This window comes from Diplotaxodon limnothrissa, linkage group LG1, assembly GCF_057381915.1.
Source record: "Diplotaxodon limnothrissa isolate DT_005_m linkage group LG1, D_limnothrissa_male_GT1.1, whole genome shotgun sequence".
NCBI lineage: Eukaryota > Metazoa > Chordata > Actinopteri > Cichliformes > Cichlidae > Diplotaxodon > Diplotaxodon limnothrissa.
The window spans coordinates 34667472-34694943 of NC_140596.1; the positions used below are offsets into that span (position 1 = coordinate 34667472).

The 27472-nt window shown below is 40.1% G+C and overlaps 1 protein-coding gene across 3 annotated transcripts in view; it reads left to right on the forward strand.

Annotated features, from left to right (window-relative positions):
- The window catches only part of lrp4 (low density lipoprotein receptor-related protein 4), a 118166-nt gene that overhangs the window by 56970 nt on the left and 33724 nt on the right, over positions 1-27472 (forward strand). For all 3 annotated transcript variants that reach the window (XM_085350005.1, XM_085350012.1, XM_085350017.1), the window contains exon 3: positions 22566-22682. In XM_085350005.1, the coding sequence (XP_085206131.1) occupies positions 22566-22682 (117 nt within the window). The remainder of the gene's footprint in view (positions 1-22565; positions 22683-27472) is intronic.

Genomic DNA, 27472 nt, shown 5'->3' on the forward strand with positions numbered 1-27472 from the left:
GCATGAGCCCCATGAGCAAGGCATTAAAATCCCATCACTTAACCAAGACTCTGGTTGTTCTTGGCAGGTCTCTGGCACTAATTTCACATAACTGGATGACTTCTGAATTTTTCTATAAATGTAGAAATGTTCTCAGGCAGAGGCTTTTTTTCCCTCCATAAAAAGTAAAAAAAAATCTGTAATTGAAGCCATATGGATCCCATCATCACCCGGTGAAACGGTGAATGGGTCACTGGTCAGGTGGGGTAGTACTTGTGAGCCAGACGCTCTGCTTGGTGTATGCCCCGTGCAGAAAAATGCTTGAGTGACTTTTGGCAACAGATGAAGTTTGGCTGGAGGGGAAGTCTTGGCAGCTGAGGCAGACAGGAGTATTCTCTTGTAGAGCATGTCAGTTTGTCAAGTGGAGGAGATCTCCACAGCATTTTTTTCTTTTTTTAAACACCGGTGTATTGGTGTGAAATGTCAATGCGAGTCTTCTCTTTTTCTTTCTCCTCGCCTGCTCACAGCGGAAAAAAGCAAGCTGCCCTTTTATTTGACACTTCCCCAACCTCCTTTAGAGCTGCGTGGTTGTGTTTGTGTATGTGCTGATATGCTTTCTCCATCAGTCTTCCTCTGTCATATTAAGCTAGTTAGAGGTTGGGAGAGGCGTTATTGATCTCTGGCCAGTTGAATATTCAGTGTGTCAGATTGCCGTGTATTGATCTGCATCTTGTTACTTATTTAAGGAGACGCATGGAAGCAGCTGACAGATATCAGAGCATCTAGCTGGACCTTTCTAATCCATTAGTACTGTCTGATCGATCCTCTGCTCCACCGCTCTGTAGTTCCACGCTGGTTCTCTTGGATTCTGTCCAGTCAATATCATAATCGCAATTCTCATATCACATAGATTTTGTATTGTTGTAGTAGTCAGCCATTAAAAACCGTAGATACTGTCAAGCAAACGCACCGCTTCTTCTTGCTACTGCATCCACTAGATCAATGATCACATCACATATCAACTTAATGCAGTTCAGTTTTCCAACAGCGAAGACTACAAATCATGAAACAAAGTATCACTTTTTTCCCTTGATATATGCCTGTATTTATAGTTTAGAAACACTGAATACTTTATAATATTTAGAATCTATTTTCTCCTTGGCACTGCAACAAGTCTTAACAATTATTAGACTTTTACTTAAGTCATGTTGTGTTAGCACTGCAACAGATTAGTGACCTGTCCAGGGTGTACCACGCCTACCTATGTCAGCTGGGATAGCCACTAATTTATTTCTATAGCAACAACACACTTTTGCAAGATTCGCAACATTGCAAGGTAAAGACCCTACAATAATACTATTTCCTCCTTCTTTGTGTAGGTTCCTCCCTTGTCAGTTTAGGTTTATTTGTAGTTTATTTAGCACCACTGCTCAGCCTGCTTCAGTTTCTCTAGCAGCTGAAGCCGGTACGACTGGTCCAAACTGCTTGATAACTGGAAGAAACGCATACATCCATGGAAAGTTGCCTACTTAAATGAACACTTTGAAATAACACATAGTTGATGAGTTGTGTTAACAAGAATGCGTCCTGATTGGCTGCGTCTCCACTAGCACCGCAAGTCGTACAGCTTTAAGCGATCACAACTCCCAAATTCTGACATTAAATTTATTGTTTCATCTTTATTGAAATCTGATCTGTATTCCAAATATCAGACGAGAGTACATTCATCAAAGACAGGCGCTTACACTCACTCCCTCAGATAAAGAGCATATTTGTCTTAGAGTGTCTTCCAGTTCTGAGATTATTGTTCTGCTAACTAAATTATGCATTTTCTCAAGTAAGTAAGATTTCAACGACTTTTTGAAATGTAATAACATATTTTTGTGTGGCTGAAAACCCCACAGTGCAGGCCACTTAGAAGCAAGTGTTTGCACGTGTATTTGTGTTCATGTGTCATGTAACGCTGCCTCTACAGGGAGTGCAGAATTATTAGGCAAGCTGTATTTTTGAGGAATAATTTTATTATTGAACAACAACCATGTTCTCAATGAACCCAAAAAACTCATTAATATCAAAGCTGAATGTTTTTGGAAGAAGTTTTTAGTTTGTTTTTAGTTTTAGCTATTTTAGGGGGATATCTGTGTGCAGGTGACTATTACTGTGCATAATTATTAGGCAACTTAACAAAAAACAAATATATACCCATTTCAATTATTTATTTTTTACCAGTGAAACCAATATAACATCTCCACATTCACAAATATACATTTCTGACATTCAAAAACAAAACAAAAACAAATCAGCGACCAATATAGCCACCTTTCTTTGCAAGGACACTCAAAAGCCTGCCATCCATGGATTCTGTCAGTGTTTTGATCTGTTCACCATCAACATTGCGTGCAGCAGCAACCACGGCCTCCCAGACACTGTTCAGAGAGGTGTACTGTTTTCCCTCCTTGTAAATCTCACATTTGATGATGGACCACAGGCTCTCAATGGGGTTCAGATCAGATGAAGAAGGAGGCCATGTCATTAGTTTTTCTTCTTTCATACCCTTTCTTGCCAGCCACGCTGTGGAGTACTTGGACGCGTGTGATGGAGCATTGTCCTGCATGAAAATCATGTTTTTCTTGAAGGATGCAGACTTCTTCCTGTACCACTGCTTGAAGAAGGTGTCTTCCAGAAACTGGCAGTAGGACTGGGAGTTGAGCTTGACTCCATCCTCAACCCGAAAAGGCCCCACAAGCTCATCTTTGATGATACCAGCCCAAACCAGTACTCCACCTCCACTTTGCTGGCGTCTGAGTCGGACTGGAGCTCTCTGCCCTTTACCAATCCAGCCACGGGCCCATCCATCTGGCCCATCAAGACTCACTCTCATTGCATCAGTCCATAAAACCTTAGAAAAACCAGTCTTGAGATATTTCTTGGCCCAGTCTTGACGTTTCAGCTTGTGTGTCTTGTTCAGTGGTGGTCGTCTTTCAGCCTTTCTTACCTTGGCCATGTCTCTGAGTATTGCACACCTTGTGCTTTTGGGCACTCCAGTGATGTTGCAGCTCTGAAATATGGCCAAACTGGTGGCAAGTGGCATCTTGACAGCTGCACGCTTGACTTTTCTCAGTTCATGGGCAGTTATTTTGCGCCTTGGTTTTTCCACACGCTTCTTGCGACCCTGTTGACTATTTTGAATGAAACGCTTGATTATTCAATGATCACGCTTCAGAAGCTTTGCAATTTTGAGACTGCTGCATCCCTCTGCAAGATATCTCACTATTTTTGACTTTTCTGAGCCTGTCAAGTCCTTCTTTTGACCCATTTTGCCAAAGGAAAGGACGTTGCCTAATAATTATGCACACCTGATATAGGGTGTTGATGTCATTAGACCACACCCCTTCTCATTACAGAGATGCACATCACCTAATATGCTTAATTGGTAGTAGGCTTTCGAGCCTATACAGCTTGGAGTAAGACAACATGCATGAAGAGGATGATGTGGACAAAATACTCATTTGCCTAATAATTCTGCACTCCCTGTATTTGACTGATTGGATTGAGGGAAATGGATCGTAAAACCGAGAAGAGAAATTTTTATGTTATTTAACAACATTTTCCAAGTTGGTTTTCTCGACTGTTCTTGATCTGCAGGTGTGTGTGTGTGTGTGTGTGTGTGTGTGTGTGTGTGTGTGTGTGTGTGTGTGTGAGACCGTGAGAATCCAGAACGACAGTAGCCACACAGATAAACACAGAAAGATACATTGTCCTCCCTGCAGAATTGTTGCATTATAGTTTGTGTTGTTTGAACCTTAACTAATTTCTCAGCAATTTCCAGACAAAGCAGAGTTCTCCTGAATCACGCTGGAGGAATCTGTGTGTGTGTGTGTGTGTGTGTGTCTGTGTGTGTGTGTGTGTGTGTGTGTGTGTGTGTGTGTGTGTGTGTCTGTGTGTGTCTGAGAGAAACTCATGAAGATGGGAGTGGAGGCAAAGTGGCCTAGTGGACTGTGCCTATGAAGCTATCTGTGTAAACGTCTGATCTAATTACAATTTGGAGATCATGTGGAAACTGCAGTTCAGCTGTGGCTGTCTGTGTGTGTGTGTGTGTGTGTGTGTGTGTGTGTGTGTGTGTGTGTGTGTGTGTGTGTGTGTGTGTGTGTGTGTGTGTGTATCTTGCACTTGTGTTCCCCCAGATAAAGTTTCATAGCTGCACAGAGACCAAAGAGAGAGCAGAGGGGAACACAGGGGACTAAGAGGAGCATGTAAAAATCCTTGTTGTGGTTGTATGCGTGCGTGCATGTGTGTTGGATAAAATATGTGGAGTTGTGAATGTCAGTGCTGTAACTTTAGTCTGAAGGAGCTGCTGTTGCATGAAGGTGAGAAGGAAATTGACTTTACAGCTATGGGTCTTCTCTTCACCTCCCATTACTTTGGCCTGTTTATACTGGACCATACTGGGGAGGGTGTGTTATCATAAATTTCACCTTTTTTATAAGAACACTTCTCAAGTTGTACCAGTTAGTTTGCAAGATTTGCTGCTTCACTTGCCTTTTATTAGGTTGTAAGTTGGGGCATTACAAGTAAACAAAACGCTTAGTTACAGCCTGGTACAGGAGATGGTTTTGACCTCTATGGATATTTTGCCCCTTTATAACTGCTCTGAGTGGGGGAGTTGTATTACTCATTCACTTGGATACTGGCATTGACTGGCATCTGGATACTTGGAGTCATTAAACAGGATTTGTAACTATTATTAAAAGTACACTAGTCAACCCAGTCAGGTACCAGAAGAATTAAAAAAAACAAACAAACACTAAAGTAACCTAGACAGCTCCTGCCTCTCAGCTTCTCAGCCATGTCCCAGAAGCCTTGTCCCTCATTGTGTTCTCCAAAGACTGTTTCCTGGCTGTTTTTCACAGATGGAAAGGTTGTGTCTATATTTCACATCTGGTCGCATACTGAATTGGTTGCATAATAGCAATAGAATTGGAACATCAGCTGGTAAATCAAGTCGAGGACTTCATCCTCGGTACTTTTTCGCAGTGACAGTCTGGTACAAATGCCCACATTAAAAGAGATACTTTCTCTGAAGTTGTACTGCTTTATTTTACCCACAGTTATTCAGCTGTAAGTTTAACAGGTTTGTAAGTGGCGATCAGTAAATTAAAGTCTGTGCTAGTTTCTCAAACTTCAGAATAAAGACAAAATATCTGCATGGATGATTTTGAGCTATTGTGTAGAAATGATCGTAAAACTAACTAAAGATTTAACTAATAACTGAGCATGATTATGTTACATGTTCAAAGTGGGTGACTATTATGACAGTGTCATCAGAGGTGGTTAGTTGAAGAGCATTTTAGTGGGTCGCACATCTCAATGCCAGGATACTAATTAGCCTTGATGAAGTTTAATGAAGGCATAACTCACAGACGTTTAATCAAATTAATAACACCCCCATTCTTTCATTGACAGAGCTGTCTGAGCTCAGGGGGTGTGCTCGTCTAAATGTGGCAACATAGGCACATTTTACTATGTTTGATTGCAGGGTGTAAGAAGCATGAAGTGCTGCTCCATTGGAGGAATGTGTTTGTGTTCTTGCCACTCTAGTTTCACATCCATACAATCACACAAGAGAAGGAAGGGCATACTTTGTGAGTGTGGTTCCTATGGAAATGGCTGTAAGGGCTTATTGTGTTGAAGGTTTTCACAGTTAGATGAGGGCAAACTGAAGCAGAAAGTGAATAAAGAGGAAGTACATCATAATATCTGAAAAGAATGACACTTGCCTCGTGTTGAGGTCAGCGCGTTCACCTAACCTTCCTACTGCTCTCTTCATAAATCCACTCACTACCTCACTGAAACTCTTGTGTCAAGAAGTGAGGGGAAGAACCTATTTGATCCTGCTTTTAAAGTTTTCAAACCTTAGTTTAGGAATTCGGAAAAAGATTTAGGAGGAAAAAATAAAAAAAAAAAGATTATGACATTTATGATTAGTTTTAAACTTTGGGCATGCACACAGGCAGCATGAGCAATGATTAAGGAGACATTAAAGGGGACTGGGTCATATTCTTGAGGGGGACCAGAAAGGTGCAGCCCTGTGGTAGAAAGAAGGATTCAGTGCCCACAGAGGCTACAGAGACGCACGTGTGTGCAGTCCAAAAGCCATCAGCAAATTGCCCATTTAGGAAGTCTCCTTGTGTAGCTCAATTGCTGACTGGTTGGAAAGTAGGCTTGAAAACAAAAGGAAATGATGGCAGGAAAAAACAAAACCATCATTGTATATTATCAATTTTTCAGGGGCTAAGCTAAACAGCTAACAACAGCATAAACATAATCAAGGATTGCCCACATTAGTTGTTGTTAATATTTTAGACATTAGCCCTTGGTGACAGTGCACAGCTGTAACATGCAAACATGGGCCTAGAAAGCTCTGCGTAGCACTTTCTGGACTACCAAATCATGTGCCAAGTACCTTGAGTGCACATGACACCAAAAAGCTCCTAAAACTTTCAGAAAAGCTGCCATTCTTTTTATTTTAGTAACCCTGATGTTATCCTTGTAGTTTTGACCTTCTTACAGTTACAGTAGCGATTTCCCACATTGGTTTCTTTGCTGCACTTCATGCTGCAGGCCTGTTAATGTTCAAGTGATCAGGCCTTGCCATAGCTGGACTGGCCGGTGGGCCGATGGTAATTATTTGTTTTTATGGGCCGATGGGTTTTTTTTTCGTTTTTTGTTTTTTTTGTTTTTTTTCCCCTCCCCATAAAGGTTTCACTTCAATCATGAACCTGATCAATGATCATCTGATCAGCTTTTCTCTCTTGTTTGTTTATCTCCCACCTTGCGCCAGAAAGAGGAAACCGGCGGATGTCGCGCTAAACAACAGCAGCACGTTTAAGCTTGATCAGCTGTTGTTAGAATTGATTTAATATTAATTTCTAGTATCAGCTGATGTTTGCTGGAGCCACAGCTGTAAAAGCTGCTGGTCATGATATCGGTTTGGTTATCTGGTGAGAAAGAAACATGAAGATGAAACCAGGAGATGTTCTTACTGAATCATCAGAGCTGAACAGGTGAAGGAGAAACAGGTTTACCTTTTAGGTGACATGAATGAGTTGAAAGGAAGTTATGAACTGTTTCTGAGAGACAAATAACACCAGGATCCTTTTCTAAGTAGCTGACAGCTGGTGACTGTGCAGGGGCGGGTCTAGCAAAGTGTTGCCAGGGACCCAGGTAGGACATTAACAGGGAGAGGAGGGCACAAGGAAATACTTTTCTTTCTTTTTCTCATTTAAAATGTCTCGCTTTTAACAAATAATTATCTGAATCTTAGAGCAAACATTTTCATCTGATGTAAAATGTATAGAAATCCATTATTGTACATAGTAATTTTTTTAGGGTCCCATCATAATTTCTTCAGAAGTAGCTAAGTACTGTATATGATGCCAGTATTTTCCCACATTTTCTAGATTCTGTACCAGTACTGTGTGTAAAATGCCATCAAAAAGTCAACTAAGTTTTATTCTTTCTCACCTGTCTTTCTGTCTCCTTTCACTTTTTAAAGGTTGCCATGTTAGAAAAAATATTTTGCCCTGCCATGCTGTTTATTGATGTGGCAAATTAATTGTTTATGAAAATATATGTAAATCTGTCATCAGTAATCTGTAATGATCATGTCTCACCTCTAGTCTTCTCTGTCTTAATTTCAGGTTTTCACCATGTGTTGTAGATAGTTCAGGAGGTTAACTCGACCAAGCAGTCTACTTTCGGGTACTGTTTAGAATACCAGAATAGGGAGGATGGTGTAGGTTTAAGTTTATTAGACTGATGCATATATACCAACGAGACAGTGTACATCACTGTGACAACAGTGTTTGTTTTCATTCAACGGCTTTATGGTTTTTGCTATAATACTTGGTGGGCCGGTCTCTAGTCAAAATGCCCGGGCTGATTTTTTGTCCCAGTCCAGCCCTGGGCCTTGCTGTGACTGTCCTCTCTCACAGTGAATGTGATTGGCATAGAGCCGTGCTCACCTTTTGACTGCGACCCGTCCAACAGCTGCAGTATGACTCATTTTTCTGTCTTCCATCATATCTTATCAGGCTTTCGATTTCTCTGACCTCTTTTCCCAGTTCAAGGCAATACAATTTATTAGCACACAGTAACACTGGATATTCATAACAACAGCAGATAAGACAAGATAACCTGGGACAACTAATACATCATGTGTTATTTCACCATTCATCTCCTCCTACTGCATCATCCTCCCTCACTGTTATAGGTCATCCTTCAAGTTATTTCTCTCTCTGCATTTCACTTACACTGAGCTAAGCGCACCTCTCTCTCTCTCTCTCTCTCTCTCTCTCTCTCTCTCTCACTCACTCACTCACTCACTCACTCACACACACACACACACACACACGCGCGTGCGCGCGCGTTGCAACAGTGTTGGAGTCCTGCTGAGTTGAAAGCGGCCGAGGTTGCGAAAGAGTAAACGATTTCAGCTAGTGAGAAGACAGGGGGTGCCGAGGAGATATATATATATATATATATATATATATATATATATATATATATATATATATATATATATATATATATATATATATATATATATATGTATGTATATATATATGTGTATATATATGTATATATATATGTATGTGTGTATATGTATGTGTGTGTGTGTGTGTTGACCGTGAATGTAAAATGAAATGGAAGAGGAAAATCTCTGTTGGGTGAGATTGAAAGCGCTGCATGAGACTTGGCTTCCTCTGCTGTCAGCTCACACAAGTACGTGTGAGGTTTGGGAAGCGGGTGTGTGTACTAAAAACTCAAATGCACACATTCACAGGTATATGCACACACACACACACACACACACACACACACACACACACACACACACACACACACACACGTTTGGCATTCCAACTTGTGCGGACCCTCCTGTCAGGTATAACTGGGCCTCCAGGTGGTGTAATGTTTACCATATTCATGAGAAGAAGTCATTTGAACAACTCACTGACTTGGTATTCACGACTTTGTGAGTGTAAATGTTTTAAAAGACCTCTGGAACTGCCACCAGTAAATGTTTTAATGAAACCTTTTATGCAAGTGTCTTTTAGAGTTATTAAGTTTAGTTAGAGTTATCAAATATTTGTCATCTAAGTCTTTAAAATTATTAAAATGTCTTAATTTTTGTCTTTTTTTTTTTTTTTTAGCTTCAGTTTGAAGTCTGGTCTTTTTGTATTTTTCAAATGAACTTTTCCCAGTTGAACTTGAAAAAAAGTGCAGACAAGTTTACACTTTAAAGGGAATTGATAAATACTGGAAGGCCTCAGATATGTGCAGGACTTGGTCTAATCCTGACCCCTAACTCAAGATCAAATCCTCTCAACAAAAATAAGTGAGGAGTGACCACCGTGTCCTTGCATTAAAGTGATTCTCACAAGAGCATTCATATATAGACGGCCCCCCACCCCACCCCCCCCACACACACACACACACACACACACACACACACACACACACACACACACCACCAAAAACTAAGAAGTACCCCCTCCTGTCCTTTAATCCACCACTCTCTGCAGTCTTAGCCAATCAGAGAGCAGCTGTGACCGCAGGAGCTCAGCTGATCTGAAGGTGGGAGCGAAGAAGATTAGGACCCCATTCCCTCCTTCTCTATGTGTTGATTTTCTCTCTGCGTCCCCCTCATGTTTTTTTCCTCTCTGTCTGAGCCCCTCTGTCCTTGCAGCCTCCTTAGCCTCCTTGTCTCTGCCCTCTGACCACAGGAATCCTGCACGCCCAACTCCCTTTGCTTTTTTGTTTTTCATCCAAGACTTTCTCATTTATATCTCACTAAGCGGTTGCATTTCTAGCATCGCTCAGTTCATCTCCCTTCCCCTTCCTTTCCCTTGTTGTTGTCTCATCAGTCTCTTTCTTTCTGTCCCAGGATTTGACCGTAGTTGTTTGGACACATTAACATAATCCTCCTCCTCTCTGATTTATCCAACACTCGCTTGGTCCTCTCCTCCACCTCCCTCCTAAATATTTACTCCCTGCTCTGTAAACCAGGCGGGCAAACTTGTTCACACAGAAGAGGGCATGATTAGAGGGTGATCGAGGGTAGAAGAAAGTAACAGAAGCAAGAGGGAGAGACAAAGGGGTTATTGGACTGAGGCCAGGCTTTACTTTCTTTTTAAATCTTGTACAAACTTGTCTGAGTAGGTTTTCAATGTTAACTACAGCAGAGGTTGTGGATTTAAGCTTTAAAAGTCTTTAAAAGTGTAATCAGTGCACTATCATATTAGAGGGCTTAACTGTGTAAGCCAGCACATTTAAGAATTGATGTTTTGCAACCCTTGTTAAAAGAAAATACTGCTTATATATGTCTTTTGCATTAACAGTGGTAGTTTTTTTTCTTTTTAAAGTATTTATTTGGTTTAGCATATAGTTTATGAATCTTCATTTTGATGCAAAAAAGTCACAGTACTTGTGATTTGTATGCCTCAAGCTGAAGCTGGGCAAGTGTTACCCCATCACATTTTTCTGGATTTTGGTGAGTTTCATATTAACATTGTTTTACATGTCTTAGCCTATGCTGTGTTCTGCCAGCTGATATTGATTTTATTGGCAGACTAAACTTTTTTTTTGTTCCCTTGCCAACCCTGTGTTGTTTTGTCAGAGATTCTGCCCACGCTTTAGTTTGATGAAAAGAAATAGGAGTGCTGTGTTGATGCAGTCCTAATGTTTAATAAATGCTGCCCAAATCTGCTGGCTTACATCTTAATCTGACACAGTTTCAACTTCTGTACTTTACCCCAGCAAGAGTTTAGCTGGTGTGGTTTACAGTTGGTTTTAAGTCATTTGGAGGAAAACAAAATGTGGGTCTGATTTGTTGATTTTAAAAATCAATAAGAGCTTTTGTGCTGTCCAAAACTGGGGTACACAGGGGTGTTTAAGTGGCGCAATAGTATATTTTTCACATGACAGCTCAAATCAGAGAGATTGAAAAGAGCCGCCTGCTGAAAATAATATGTTTACTGCAGGGTTTGGGCTTGGTGCCAAACAATAAGGGAATGGCCGGCGTTTCGTTTTATGTGAAGAAAATGGCAGCCAGAACTGAAAATAGTTTTACAAACACAGAGTGCTGTTGCGTCGCTGCACTTAATTAAATTGCATTGATACATAATGAATTGCACAATTATAGCAGTTCTGCTGAACTTTTTTGACAGCCAGACTAAATAAACATTTTGCAGATATCACCTCAGGCTGTGAGCGCGTGCGGTTTGCACAATTAATAGAATAATTGAAAGTAGGGAATGATAGATTGGTGGGTGCTGGTAAAAAGTTAAGAATAACAAAGGAGGGTTATAGATCCTATTTAGTTCTTTCCAGGTGGAACTGTATTGTAGTTGTAGTTTTTTTTGTTTTGTTTTTTTTGTTATTTAGCTAACACGTGTGTTTTGGTGCTCACATGTACTTCACCTGGTAGTTGGGTTTCTTGATTTTTCTACTAAAGGTTCTAATGCTCTACATCTTGGAGCGGCTTTTTCATTTTTTTTCTGAATAAATGCCAGAATTAATAGTTGATTTTGCTGATGGCTCAAGCACACGTTTGCATTAATCAAATGTGATATAGGTGGAGAGAGAGCAATAAGGGGCTAGCTTACCTCGTATGGGTTCTATGGTGCCGTGTGTAAAAAAAATAAATAAATAAAATAAATAAATAAATTTGTTGGGCCATGAACCAGACAGTGGCAGGTTTCCATACTTGTAATATGATGTGAGAATCAGCTGTCACCTCACATGTTATCATTAACAACTTACACTCTCGAAGTGTCACAGCACTACATTCATAAAATTATACTGCAAAAGTTTTACCAATCCCACCCCGAAACCCCACCCAAAAAAATAATTAAAAAAAAATGCCTATACCAATTTCTTACAATAGTTTCTGTTATTAGTTTGTTACTTTTCAGTTTGTTTTAAGTCTTAAGTCTCTCCATTTACCCTCTTCTCTTTTAGTTTCCCCAGGTACGGATGCGTTCCTTCTTTCACTTCTTCTTTGATCCTCCAGGACCTAACACAATTACACTACCCCCACCCCCCCACAGTGTGTTTTTGCATCTTTGTAAACCTGTTTCTTTTATTTTAACTTTGTTTATTATCCTTTTATCCTTTTTAGCTCATCCTTCCAGAAAGCTGATAAGCTTATGGCATGATGACACATCCATCTCTCTATCCACGGTCCTAAGAATTGCTTTAAAGGATCTCTCTAGAATATTTCTCAGATTTTAGTGAAACTTACACACAGTGATAGCCTAATAGGTCTTCACCCAAATTGTGGTCATGTTCTCACAAGCACTTTCCTGTGTATTGTGAGCTGAATATGATAGTTAAATATAAAATTTCAAGAAAGCTAACATAAGAAAATGGATGCATTCATTCAGCTGGAGACTGATGATCCTAATAGTCATATAATGCTGAATTAGTCTGCACCAGAGTATTTCCTGTCATTCAGTTTCTTAAGAGGAAAATATGTGGGCTGTGAGGATGACAGCGCTTAAGTGTTACTCACTGGTGTCAAGCGCTCCGCAGAGATTTGTCATGGCAACAAGCAAACGCTTCAGCATTAATCTGCCATAATGGACGGTAAAATGTCCTGTCAATGTGCTGTATCACCACTAATCTTACACACACTTGTAAGTCATTCAGGAAAGCCACTCTTGTGATTCATTTGTACTTTGAGTGATTTATTTATTTTAATTTTGTTTAATTTATTTATTTTGTAGCTTTAGATACAAAACAGTCTTGCTGGTCCAGACTAGTCCAGGAAAGTTCAGGCAGAATGATGGAGTGAACAGCTGTGGTTGGGAGGGCTGGATTTGCTTCATCCTTTAATTGGTCGAGCATGCGTTTTACTTGATCATGCTCATTCATAATGGAGACTATTATTGTTGGAAGTTTAACATTTTAATCTTGATGTATCAGAGGATATATTATAGACTCAGCAACATTTAAAATGCCACATAAGCATTAATCTCTTTGCATTAAGCATAGAAAATATGCTAAATATGCTGTAAAATGGCTCTTTGAATAGGGGCTTTTTAGATAAGAAATATTTTAGTTTGTTCTGTAACTATATTTGTGATGGATTGCTTTAATACTCCCGGGATGCTGTTTTTGCAGCAAGTATTAGATTCAAATAATTTCTGTGCCACTGCAGTGCATAGTTCCCTCGTCTTGCACTTTATTTTGTAGTTTGTGCAAAAGAGCTGGTGATAAATAAGGTAATAAAAACAGGAATAAACAGTTGTTGGTGACTTGTTTTGAGGGTTTGCTTTATACAGCAGACTATGATAAACACTGGACAGAGTTGATTATGTTGCCTCAGACAGGTAGTAAACACAATTCTGCTGTGAGTTTTCAGTGGGTTTTATGAATGCAAAGTGGCGTTGTGGACAGGGCGAGGTCTGTTTACTGTATAGGTGGAGGAAAAAGTCCATTACACAAGCAGCCGCCAGACACACTCCTGGAAAAAACTGTGCTGGCAGTACCACTGTGCTCTGACGGGCTCAAATATGCGCTGGATAGCAACCAGAGCTGCCCAAAATCAGATAAGCCACCTCTGTCGGGATCGGCTGTGAGAGGAAAATAAAGAGATGGACAGAGGGGATTAGTCTGGGTTTAAGGAAGGGTGAGGGACGTACTTTTACATTTTGAGACATTTTTGTATTATTTTTCAATGTGTGCTTCCTGCATTTAGATTGGAAATGAATCAGAAGTATGGCAGCTCCAGACTGTTAACGGTTCTTTTTATGCCACTGATTGTATTAAGGTCTTCATTAAGGAATTTCTACTGACACAAATGTAAATTGAGTTTGTTCCATTCAGCAGTGAAAAGGCTGAATTTTTTTTAACATTTTTTTTATCATAATCATCATCGTCATATAGCCTGCAGAAACAAAATTAAAGACACAAGGTTATGCACAGTTTCACAATTACTTTTGCCGCCATGTCACAAGTCCAGAGTGGGTTAAGCAATGAAAGACAGGACTTTCACACCCTCTGACCATGAATCCGTTTAGAAGAAAAAAGCTGTAGTTCCCAATTAGACACAGATGCACGCTACATGATTCACAGAGAAAAACAAAGATTTACTGATGTGTGCAGCATTTTTAGTTCTCACAAATGCACGTGCTAGTCTACACGCTAAAGCCAAGCAATCTGAACACGTGCAAAACAACTTGGCAAATAAACACGTGTGCAGCTCCACACGGATCTACAAATACATGCTGCGTTTAAGTGCCGGTGGAAACTGGACCATCTCGGCTTTCGGTGGATTCACATATCATCTGGCGTTGGGAAAGGCATTTTCCAAATGGGACACAAGCGCTTTGATTAGAACACAGGTTTACCAGCTAGATGCTGTACAGTAGCCAACAGAAACAAACAAACAGTGTACAGACACGAGTACACCATGGCAGGACATCCCAGTGACTCGTCCTCTGAAGTGACTATATAACACTTTAAAGACTGTCATCAATTTTCACCGTTACACCCTTATATTTGTGACATGCGCGTGCACATCCTTGCACTTTTTAAGCTTGAAAGAAGCTGTGTCGCTCTCTGGAGTGCACATCTGTTTTTCTGTCTCCCTCTCTCCCTCATGTTTTCATCCTCCCATCCGTCGAGCTGGTGTGATAAGCGGCGCTTAGGCAGATATATTGGTCCCATTAGAGCCACTTGATTCAGCTACTCTACAGTGAGGAGGCAGGCCATTAACTCAAGGCCATTTAAAGACGGCCACATACATCTTCCTAAAGACGCACACACACAAAGACACACATGCATATGCAAGTCAGACGTGCAGTCAGTAAGCGTGCACACTTAACAGAGCTCATTATTATCACTTGTAACATAATGTAACAATGTACAAGTTCTCTTAGATCATGTGTCTACCAACACAGGCAAAGAAAGAAAGAAAGGGAGGAAAAGTCAAAGCAAAAGGAGGCACAGAAACCCTAAAACACCAAGAACTGTGTGACAGTTGCATTCTCACACTCTGCTCTGTTGGCTGAAGCCTAATGGAAAAGTTTAGGGCTTCAGAGCTTGTGTGAAAACGGTTCCATTTTCTTGTTATCTCTATGGATATCTAGCCATGCAAACAGCTTTGGCTGTATTTTAAATGTCTGTTTCTGAGATTTGCGCCTTCTGTTGTAATGAAGGTCACTAAAGCCTCGCGGTGCTTACTGCCCTGAAAGTTGCATTGGAAAGAAGAAAAAGAAAAACTTAACAAGATAATCACTTTTTTTTTTTTTTTAAGAAACTGTTCAGAATTCAGACTTTCCTCAAATATTCCATCCTCCCATTGATTGGGGCTGGAGGCAGAAATCTCACAGCAGGACTGATGTGCCTGCACATGTAACAAGTAGGGCTCCCACAAACGATTATTTTGATAGTCGACTAGTCACCGATTATTTTTGCGATTAGTCGAACATTAGACGTACAGCTTATTGCACCAGCATTCATCTGCTCTTATATAACTATCATTAGCTTACAGCTTTAAGTGTTTAAAGTATGTGCTGACTATAAATAAAGGCAAGATGATAGTTTATTAAATTTTAATGAAATTTGCAGATTGTTCCGGTGAAGTTTAATAAACTCCTTGCTATCTAAAATATAACGGGACACCGGAGTATATTCTTGAACATCTCATGCTTCTGATAATCAGCTGTCTGCTTGAGGTTTATTCAGCTGTGCAAAAACTATAACTTTGATCTCAGCCAAACCGATTTACTCAGGAACATATAAAATACAAAAAAAAAAACAAACAATAACATTTTTAAGTGACTTATATATGTTTAACCTGAGTAGGTGGGTTTGAAAACGATTTGCCGGAAGTCCGGTGTTCTCACGGGCTCTAGTGAGCCTAGCCCCCGGCTAGCTATCGAGCTAGTGGGTAACAAACGTCTCCGAAAACATCGGAGCGCTTTTGAAAATATGTGGTGTCTTGATAAACTGAGCAGATATTTGAGGTTTACGCAGTTACATTCCCGCCTAAAAATATGTTAAAAGTTTATTTTGTGACCCAGAAAGAATAATAAGAGTAATATTAAAACTAACTAGCTGCCGCCATTGTTGGAAACTGAGCTGCGCTATGAATTCTGGGACAGAGCTACTTCTTCTTCTTCGGGGTTTAACGGCAGTTGGCATCCTTGTACATGCAGTGCTGCCACCTTCTGTTTCAGTCCGTTATTACACTCTTAAATCCTACTACTTATTCCTGCGTCTTTTGTGATCTGAAGCTTCAAACAACGTGTCGACTATTAAATCAGTCGTCGGTGATTTTGATAGTTGACTAATCGTGGCAGCCCTACTAACAAGTATAGTTCACCTTTGATTATGTCTGTATTTTTTCCCCTCTCTTTCATCTCAAAATGGGTCATTCCATCTCCATGTTACTATTTTCTCAACAGGAAACATTTACTCACAGTGGAGACCCATGTTTACTTTTTCTAGTCTTTTGGCTCTAGGTTTGACATAAGGAAATGACTGCATGCATTCACACACATTTGTTTGTTAAAAGTTGAAGCAGCGTAATCAAGCAATATCTGTTGGCTACATGGTTACAGAATACGGAGACTAAAATAATACTGCACATATTCATGGAAAAACAAGGCTTTAAGAATTGACTTAACTTTGTACTGTAATATTTAATGCAGGTAAACTCTCAGTATAGCTAAAGAGGTCAACTTTTACACTTACACTCTTGTTTCTTCACTGCGTGTATGTATGTGTGCGTGTGCACCAGAGAATAACTGGGGAAAGGAATGAGGCTGGTGTTGATGATGAGACTTGCAGGTGTGTATCATTGTTTGTGTGGGAATAACACATAGTATGCAAGTGGGAATTCTTTAGCTTGGATGAGAAAAGCTCATTGGTGAAGGTCAGGGGGTGTGTGTGTGTGTGTGTGTGTGTGTGTGTGTGTGTGTGTGTGTGTGTGTGTGTGTGTGTGTTCTATTACACGTGTGAGGACAGCATCACACAGAAGAATAAATGGAAAATGTTCAGGAGCAATATTTTTGAAAGGCTTTGAAGCATGACTGAGACAAAAAATTTTGTACTATTGGAACACTTCAAAGTGTAACTATGGGAGGTGAATGAACTGGTCAAACAACCATATAAATTTCAAAAGGAAAAAAAAAAAGTTTGTGGTGGTGGTGGTGGTGGGGGGGGGGGTGTAAATGGATATCAGCTGCAACTGTTATCCAACTGCAAATGTGAAGATGCTCATGAGGCCGCTCATGATCACAATGAGCTGTGCACCCGTTTTGAAGTTAGATGCCATCTTTAACCAGGGTTTCGCTAAGACATCATTCTCTGAGCTGTCTTACTTTATTGTGGGGCTGAGGGAAGCATGTACATCATTGCAGCTATTAATAATATTCGCACAATCCTGGGAAATGTAGGAGTGTAGCAGGTGGAGTTCATATTAGTTGAGTTCATCATAAAGTGATAACTGGAATGCACAAGATGACACAGCGGATGGAGGGTCTTGTGAGCGTTGAAGTGTGTGTGCGTCTGTGCGCGCACATGCGTGAGTGTCAGCCTCTGAGGAATGCAGCGGTCCAGAGAAGAGCAGCGCCGTACAGAGCCGAATCCATGTGATAAGAGAGATCAAGGCTCCAGGAGACCTCATCAACTTACCTAGCAAGCTCCCTGTTGATCCACCTGATACCTGGACCAGGCCACACCTACATACTCTCCCTCTCTCTGTATCTCTCGCTGATTCGTCCTGGACTCTTTATTTGCATGCATTTTGTATATCTCCCAATTCATGTGCTTAAACAATCCCGCACTTAAGCAGAATATGTTTATTTAGCCAGTGCAGTGATGGTTGGCTTATGTCTGCATGTGTGCTTTTTTGCGTGCGCGTTAACACCACAATCTCTAAGTCTTCAGATAAGCTGAATTATTTATTGAAACGTTTCCAACCCAGCATTTTTCCTCCTTTTGTTGTTCGAGGCCATAAATCTGCTGACGCCTGACCAGGAAATGTACAGGAATGCAGCTCGATCACTTTACTTAACAAAAAAAGAGGTTTTCACAGCTGTCATCAGTCTTCTGATAGGCTCTCAGGATATCACAAGTTTAAATACATTTGTGCCAATGCTGGGTTTCTGCTTGTTTGGGACATTATGAGTTAAACTCTTATTTTATCTAAGCTGAGATTTTCTTTTAAGAGTGAATCTTGTAAAATTTATTCTAAACGGCACTACTTGACCTGTTTTTTTTTGTTTTGTTTTTTTAAATTTTGTACTTGATTTAGCCATCACTCCCTTCAGCCACACCATAGAAGTCTTCACAAAATGTCATTTCCTGTTTACTTTCACTAGTGGTTTCAACTCCTAACCCTAACTATCAAGAAACACTCAAATACAACAAATAAAAGCTTACTAAGCTTTAAAGTTGTATGCTATTATATTATTATTTAGTTTTACAGTGTTGCTTGCATTCTGAAGGTCTTTCAATATTTGTTTGGACATTTGCTGCTTTTTCTCTCAATTTCAGTTCAGTTCTTGTAACAGACCATTTCCAGAGGAATCGGTGAGGTTCCTAATTCAAAGGATAAACCAGACTTGTGTCTCACATAACAGACAACTTATTAAAGAACCATATTTAAATTGCATTTTCAGCCACTTTGTTACTAATACCCTGCTGTAAAATCTTTCAATTTAAACCATTTCTTTTAGCTCAATCTATGAAAAATACACAATTTGACAGGCGTAAAGTAATATTTTTGCACCAACAAAGTAATTCCCAAATTGTTGTTAGCCCAAAATTTAACATACTTTGCCATGGTGTGCAGCGAAACTGAACTGGTAGAACATACAAGAATTGGCAGTTTTCAGGTGGAGACTGTATCGTGGTTTGGGGCTGCATTTCAGGCAATGGTGTAGGGGATCTTATCAAAAGATTACTAAATCAGATCAGATTTTGAACCGCCCTGCAATACCAACTGGAAAGCATCCAACTGGCAATGGCTTTGGTCCAAAGCTTAAACACACTGCCAATGCAGTAAAAGCATACCTGAATTTAAAAAAAACCAAACCAAAAAAAAAAAACCCCACACAATGGAAACTTATCAGTCCACAGAATGTGGATTCAACATTATTAAAGCCGTGTGGGATCATTTTGACAGAGAACAGAACTAAAGGCATCAAACATCCAAAGAAGAGCTTCAGATGTCGTTCAAGAAGCCTGGAGAACTAATAAAGATAATATTGGAATTGTATTAAGTCTAGTGTTGCCTTATAGACTATATTTGCATGTATGTTTGCATGTTTTAGTTGCTAATTATTGCATTTATTTTCCAATTTCCTGGGAAAGTATAAAGAAATTAAGGGTGACTCAGTACATTTAAACAAGACTCTTTTGGCTGTACTGTAGTTTTCATAATTCATTGGCTGTATTTCAGTAATGTTGTAAGAGATGGTTGCACATGAAACAGATAAACTATTTTACTGTGGTTCATAAAATGTGGCTCTTAGATTGTGACGGATCATGTCTCCATTTCAGGAATAATTTATTATAATAAAGTAAACACTGTTGTAATGCCTTTGTAGATTTACAAAGCTTTCTTTGTTAGGAAATGTTTATGGATGATTTCTCCTGTTTTCTGATTTTACAGATATGTAATAAACTCAAAATGATGACTTCTACACACAGATGCAAGCGACAAGCTAACTTCAGCCCCTGCGAACACTTTGTCAAAATGTAGATTATAGTCATTACTGGTGATCATTATTATTCTGACATGTCACAGACTCTTTCTTCATCACAGTAAAGACTTGTACTTAAAGTCTTTTAAAGACATGTCAGTCTTATAAGACGTGAGATTTTAGATTTCAACATACATGAAAGGAGTTTTGTGGTTTTTGTTGGAAAAGTCAGAAAACGTGTCTCTGGCCTTTAAAGGCGAGTGTCTTTGGTGCTCTGTGATCTTTATGGACTAGTGTTTTTGTTTTTTTTCCTCCTCAAATTTTTCTTGTTTAGAGTATTCTCAAAAACTGTTGTGTGTTTTAGTGTCTAGAGCAACACGTTTGGTTTAGATCCATAGGCAGTTGCATTCTCGTGCAAGCGGCATGATTTGACATTCGTACCATGATAAGCGACGGCAAAAAACTGGATCCACCTCAGTAAGGTTGTAATCTCAACTTTTACAGAAAAAGTAGCCGGTGTGAGCATTCAGGCATGAAGCTGATATGTTAAGATGCTGTCAGATTACCTGAAAGGACTGCCTTTATGAAAGGGGCTCACAGATTCTATAAAATATGTTGTTAGCTGACAAAAATGTAAAGTTGCTTAAAATGTCTTCCTGCGATAAAGTGACACATACCAAATTAATGTGATGTCTCTGTAAGGTGATTTTACATCTTATATTGAACTGAATCCAGTGGCTGTCTGAATTGGGAGGGGGGGGTGACTGTGTGATTTAGACAGAGATCTTCAGAATGTGAAGAGAATGTGTAGACCAAGAGGGAGACAGGTTCTCTTTGCTTATGATTCTCTCTCTGAATAATGTAGTATCCATGTTGGGGTATATGGGTCAGTGGGGTTTTACTTCCCCCTGGAGACCAAAGGCACACCCCAGCACACACACAGATGCACACTTGCTTAATTCACTCCCCGAGTCCTGGCTTGTCTGCCTGGCTGGTTAACTCGCTGCGTGACGTCATACATTTTTCATAAAGTCTGCATTGCTTGGTCAATATTTCATATTTGCTATTGACAGTCGGGTGAGAGTCCATAGTAAGGAGCCGCTGCTCCCTCTTTTCCCTTCGCCTTCTCTCCCTCCTACTTCCATCCCTCTCTGGCCTGTAATTAAATTAGCTCTGTCTGCAGATGACAAAGGGCCAGTCATTCGGGTGGTGCTTAGATAGCAAGTAGCTGCACTCTGTAGAGCGGATATGAAGTTAAGGAGGAATGCGCTGAGCTGAGCTCAGTACCTCTGTTAGGAGAAAAAAGGTGGGGAAGAAGAGGATGCCTGGATCCAGGCCTGACTCACGCAATGAACTTAGACCAGATACAGAGTGAAGATTTTTTATTTCAGCTGTTTGGCAAACTGACCTTTAGGGCACCTAGTAGCCTCGCAAGAGTGATGACTGTGTTATGTTAGGTTATGATTAATAATTATTTTTAGTTGTGATGAGTACTTGTCCCATCTGTGGCATGGTCAAAATAATGTTGAAAATGCCTGCTGCAGCATTATACTGTCTAAGTTAGCATATTTGTATGTTTGTTTGTTTTTTTCATCTGAAGCTGCATACACACTTTGCTATTCGGGGCTGACCCAGATGAAATATGACCAGGGTGGAAGAATGGAGGCTATATCTTTGTGCGCGTCTCCAAAACTGTGGGCCTGTGTCGCACAGTGAGAGCACAAATGTGTCACTACTCGTCAATCATTAGGATTGCAGCATGAAAACATGCTCTTATCAAGCTCCCTCAATCATCTAGATAATTACACAAGCCCAAATGGAACAGACAGAGGTAAAACTTTTTAAACTGCAAATAAAAAATGATCGTTGCTTCTAGACTCTGCATTTTGAAGCCTCAGGATTAGTGTTCAGCCTGCTGCCATATTGGTGTCTTGGAGCCAGAAATTAGCAGCTAACTAGCGAGTATAGTTAGCAAACAGGAATATGGCATACACACGAATCGCATTATAATCAAATACCAAAATCAAAGTATAAACTACTAAAATTGTTTTTACCACATAGCAGACTATGTTATTTGTCAGATAGTTCCATTAAAATGCTGCAGTTGATACTAACAGCACAAACATGAAGAGGTCCAGATTAGATGCAGCTAAATGCTGTAGCTGTCTATGCTAGCACACTTGAAGCCTCAACAGTATCTGGCCTATAGTTTAGTAGGTATTTTGAAAGTACTTAATATTAGTTTTCATTTTGACAATTTTTATTTAAATTTAGTCGCAGTCTTTTGAATGAAATGTCATTTGATTTTCATCATAATCTAAGTTCTTTTAGTTTTATGGAGTAAAAAAAAATGTATTTACCTGTGATAGTTGCTCCACACAGTTTACAAAGCGTCATTTGTTGACAACAAATGTATAATATGTCCATGTGTCTGCTCTTCTCTTCCTCACGAGTGCTGACATTTAGTGTTTTCATGAGAAACGTGGAGCATGGGAGCTAGTTTCCCAGGGGCAGATCAAATGTCCGTGTCTAACCGTACCGCTTAAGATTACTTCAGAATATTTTCATCTCGTTTTTATTCGTTGACAAAAGTGTGAATACATTTCATCGTAGTTTTTGTCCTCATGCATTACTTTTTATTTAGTTATTGTCTTGTAGTTGTCAGAAAAAGAGGACATTGACGCAAACTGTCAAAATTTATTGGTCAGCAACACTGCTTATAATATCCTCATAAAGACATTAGCACGTCCCATCCATGTTGTTTGAGTTTTTTTCTTTTGTGGTCCTCTTCTCTCAGCTGCTCAGTGTGTTTGTTTGTTTTCTCTGCTGACAGCCTTGTTGTCTGCTCTCGTTTACTTGCAGTGCTCCCCACCTGCTCACCGCTGGACTTCCACTGTGACAATGGCAAATGTATCCGTCGCTCTTGGGTGTGTGATGGAGACAACGACTGCGAGGATGACTCCGACGAACAAGACTGCCGTAAGTACACTTTGTCTTTCTTGAAAACACAAACAGTAGCAAAGACATACACTCGACCTGCTCCGTTTTACTCAAGGGGATGACTTATTAAAGTGAACAGATGTTTGAGGCAGCCATGTGCAATGAGGTGTTTGTTTAGAGTCTAAAAGCGTTGCCTGTCTGTTGCACTCACAAACACACGGGCAATCGCATGTGCACACGAAAACATTGTGGCAAAAGGTCAGCTCTCCCACGGTCACAGCACAAGACTTTGTTTGACCTTTGACTTTATTTTGCTCCTCTTTTGTTTTGAGGAGTTATTTGTGTTCTAAGTCGTGTGTTCTTGCTGAAGTATCCTCAGCTTCCTACCAGGCAGAATCGTGACAACACTTAAACTAAAAGGAAAAACCTGAAGCTTTGACTGCTACAGTGAGGGTATCTGTGGTCTCTGTGTTGCTATGTGAGACATTTTGCTTGATTTTGAGGACATTCTTGAGAGAGGAGGGTAATTTCTCTGTTCTCACTTCCGTCTTTTTTTTAAAAAAAATGGGTTAATGCAGCCTTCAGAAAATTGTCAGATAAACATGATAAGGAAACCATCCTATTTTACTAACTCAACAATGTGCTTGCCCTTTTAACGAAGGTCAGTTTTAGATTCATTTGAGGTTAAGAATAGGAGTTGTGCTCTTTAAAAGAGGTCATCAGAAGTAGAGGAGTACAACTGCTTGTCTGTGTGGGGTTTTTTTCTTCTTTATTTGAGGTGTGGCCAGTGGTCAGATTCTGAATCCACATTTAGTCTCTATATTTACCCCTGACAACTCAGAAGGCTCTGTGTGTGCAACCTGATCGGGGTGGATGCATGCTGCAGGCTGGACATTCTATCACAGCATCAGAAGCAAGTTCGGCGATTCAGTTCGATCAACTTTAACACTCTGTGCGGAGGACTGGAATAGTTACAAGCAGTGACATGTCCTTGATGGAGTCGACACATGGCAGTTAGGCAGTGTCCTTCAAGTAACTCACTTCTAGATCTGTGAAGGGTCTTCCACCAACAACATGTTGCTTAAATTATACAATTCATATCAATTATTGGCGATTGTATTTTTTACTTTGGCCCCAATAAAAGTGGTATAAGGGTGACAATACCGAGAACTTGACATAGACCTCTTATGCTTCTTTGCAACCATAAACCTTCTTTCTTGGACTCAGCTACAGTAACTTTGATTGATTCACAGTTCATAATAATCCTGGTTGTTGTATATTTTGTTATTATGCCGCCTCTAAACCAGTTCTGAACAAGCCATTTAAAGAACTCTTCTTTTAAAATTGATCACCTAGGGGTGATCAATTTCAGCTTTTCTTCTGATTGGCTGCCCCTCAAAAACAGAACGTTAGGTGGGTGGGGCCCGGACAGATACTTCCTGCCAGAGCTGCAAGTATTTGAACTCACATTTATGCTGGGCTCATTATTTGAAACTTTATGATCATTCACCATTGTGGTAGAACTAGAAAAGTAGAAAAAACAAAATAAGGGCAAAAGTAACTCCACTTGATAATTCTGTACATCAGATCGGGAACAACTCGTCTTTCAGCATATTTTGGCTAATGTGGAATTAAGAGTAGATCACAAAATCTGTATTGTGATTCTGGCTCTGCAGAGGAGTGGTAGCTGGGTTGGGTAGGCTTTTGATGGAAGGTAGCTATTAATCAAAAGAAGGAACGTTTTTGCTTTTGGCTGGCTTAGTAAGCTTCTGACTCAGCAGGTTGGTAACTATAGACCAGAGTGACAGTCCTATTGGTAGCTCCTGGTCTTGGTAGCAGTAGCTTGAAACTGTGCGTCTTTAGTTTATACACATCAAAGGTTTTAACAGTATTGTAGTTCCATATATATTGGATATCAAAGATGACAATGACCTCATATCTTGATTGGGAACTGCTATTATAAATTCTGTATGGTAGAAATCTGGCCTTCCCATTTTGTTTTTATTTTAATGCAAGCGAGGCCTGTTTTTGTAAGAAAAAGTGATATATGACTAATGCTAGTGTTGGCTGGATAGCTTGATAACATGACGCATAGGGTCACGGTGATAGTAAATGAGGTTCATATTTTGGCAAGCAAAAGTGTATGAATATTTTTGCTCAGTTTGGTGTGTTTTCTTTTCATGTTGATTAAAAAATAAACTGGAACCACCTTCTTATGCTTTTGAAGCCAATAAAATGAATATGTAACTCCCCACCAAACCACTAGCATTAAATCTGTAGAGCTAATCTGTTGATTGTAGCACTGAGTCTTGTGAACCATTTGGTCACTCTAGCCAATTAAATGTTGGACATGTGCATAGGATTACAGGGACCATCTTGCTGTATTTAAATACAATAGAATCTGTTTAATGGCCTATGCACAGACGCCACTTTCACTGTTTATAGTTTATAGGTGCAGCAGGTAGAGGATAGCTTGCGAATGATTTTTCTGTCACCTGGTGATTTCTCCTCCTCCTGTGCTGGCCCACATATAGCATGAGCAGCCAGACACTGAATCACTTACTGATGGGGGTGGGGGGTGTCTGTCTGCAATGAGGGTGCTATGAATTTTTCATCTTCATGCCCAGTAAATTTTCCTCCCTCCTCTGTTTCCCATACTTATTATTTCATGCTTCTTTCTTTCTCCATTTCTTTCCCCCTACCTGGTTTGGCTCTCCGTTCCCAATATGTGCTGGCCAGTATAGGTTTCTCCCTAAGATGAGGTGGTTTCATTGCATTATTTAGGCCTGGGGAGACAATCCTCCACGCTTGGCTGGAACCGAAGTAGCTGTCAAGATTTCAGACAAACATGGAGAGTGAGGTGTGCCTCGGTGCAGAGCAGTGTGTGTGTGTGTGTGTGTGTGTGTGTGTGTGTGTGTGTGTGTGTGTGTGTGTGTGTGTTAAAAAAGGGGTTTGAAATCTTGACGTTCAAAAGATATTTTAATCTGGCAAATAAATATTTCGACACCTGTCTCAGCTCATACGCACATGTAGGGAGCGTGGTATCGACTCCCAGTGCTCTTTGCCCTTTGACTTTTGGCTGCTGTGTGAATGATGAGTTTCTTGAGGGCTTGTTGACCTCTGACCTTACTCTGTTTACTTCGCTTATGGGAAGGGAGCTAGAGCATGGGCGAGGCAGAGAATAGGGGGCAAATCAATTATTTTCTTGCAACCTGAATAATGGAACGAGTTTGATTGTCAATTGTCCAGGTAAAATTAAATTTTCATTGGAACCCACCAAAATACTTTTTTTTTTTAAGGGGGGGGCGAACTGGCTGAGAGGAGACTGGTGGGGGCGAGGTCAGCGGAAATTTAGCAGTTGAATGAATAGCATGCTCATGAATGTTTAGTCTTAGATATTTATTTTAATACACTTGGCTCTGTATGATGTCACTGAGAGTAGATGGTCATTTAAGACACACAGCCCTAAGCTTTGAGCATAAAAGCTCCACCCACCTGTTATGCGAATCTTCTGTTTGCGAAGGGCAGCCAATCAGAAGAGGATTGGCTTAAAGGGAGGGAAAATGGAGCTAAAACAACTAATTTTAGAAAGTGGATGATTTTGTAGTGTAAAGCAAGTTCCAATGATGAGTGTAATAATTCCCAAATGTAGAGGATCCCTGTCAGAACTTTCTAAATATGTCATGTTTTTATATGGAAAACATTCTAGAAAGATGCTTCCCTTTTGGATCTTTGTTAAACATTAATTTGGACCCAGATCATATATACGTGCAATGGCTCTGGGTTCTTATGTCATGTCACTCATCTGAGAAGTGAAGTGTGGTTCTCAGGTGTATTTGTGTGGTGCTATAATACTCTTGAGAAAAGATGAAAGCTTTCAGTGGAAAAAAGACGAGCGTTACCCTTTTCCTTTTTGTCGGGTCGTCTCTTCTGTGGGCGTCCTTCTGTTTTTGTCTCTTCTTATCTCTCTTGCTTTGTCGTAACTGTCTAACACTCACACACAGCAGTGATAAATTATAGATTGCCTACTGCCAGGGGCCAGACATCACTGGTTTTCTTTGGCAAACCTGTTTGCTCGGCTCCAGCCGTGCTTTGCCATCGACTGCAGCAGTAACGGTAGAAGGCGGCGCTTTGGAAGTGTGATGAAAGAAGCAAGGCGAACCAGTTGTTTCGATAAATGAAAGGGTATGAAAGTAAAACACTGTCACAGGGCTGAACTCTCACAAGAGGGAGTGACTTTGTCTCTCTGTTGTGTCAACTGTTTGTACGAATGACTAATGTTCCTTTTATCTCCAGTCTAAAGGTTAACTGCATAATGAAACACTTCCTAATGTACAGCCAGCACTATGTGTAATTAAGATATAAAGCATGCTGCTAGAGCTTGGTGAAAGAAATCAATCCAAAATTTGAGCTGGACTAGAAGAATATGCATTAAAGCAACTTTACAGCAGTGTGCCCACAACCATAATGCCTCAGAATCTGCCTCTAAGTCAGATAAAAGTGGGTTAAATCAGTAAAGTGTTCAGTTCTAACACACAGACAAACATACTTTAAATTATATTAGTAACAGACTATAAAATACCAAAATTTGACTGAAACACAAACTTCTTGGATGCTCTGTAATACAGAACAAGCCAGATTATCAAAACTATTTTTTAGTACCAGGCTGTAAACATGTTGCAGTTCTGTAAAGTTGGACGGGAGTGTTTGGGGGCCGTCTCGTTTTTGGAGCCCGTCCCAAGTAGTTGGTTGAGAAATGGCAGCTTTTGGCACATTCACGCTGGCTTCTTTTTCTGGTTCCTGCTTGAAATAACACATCCAGTCCTGGA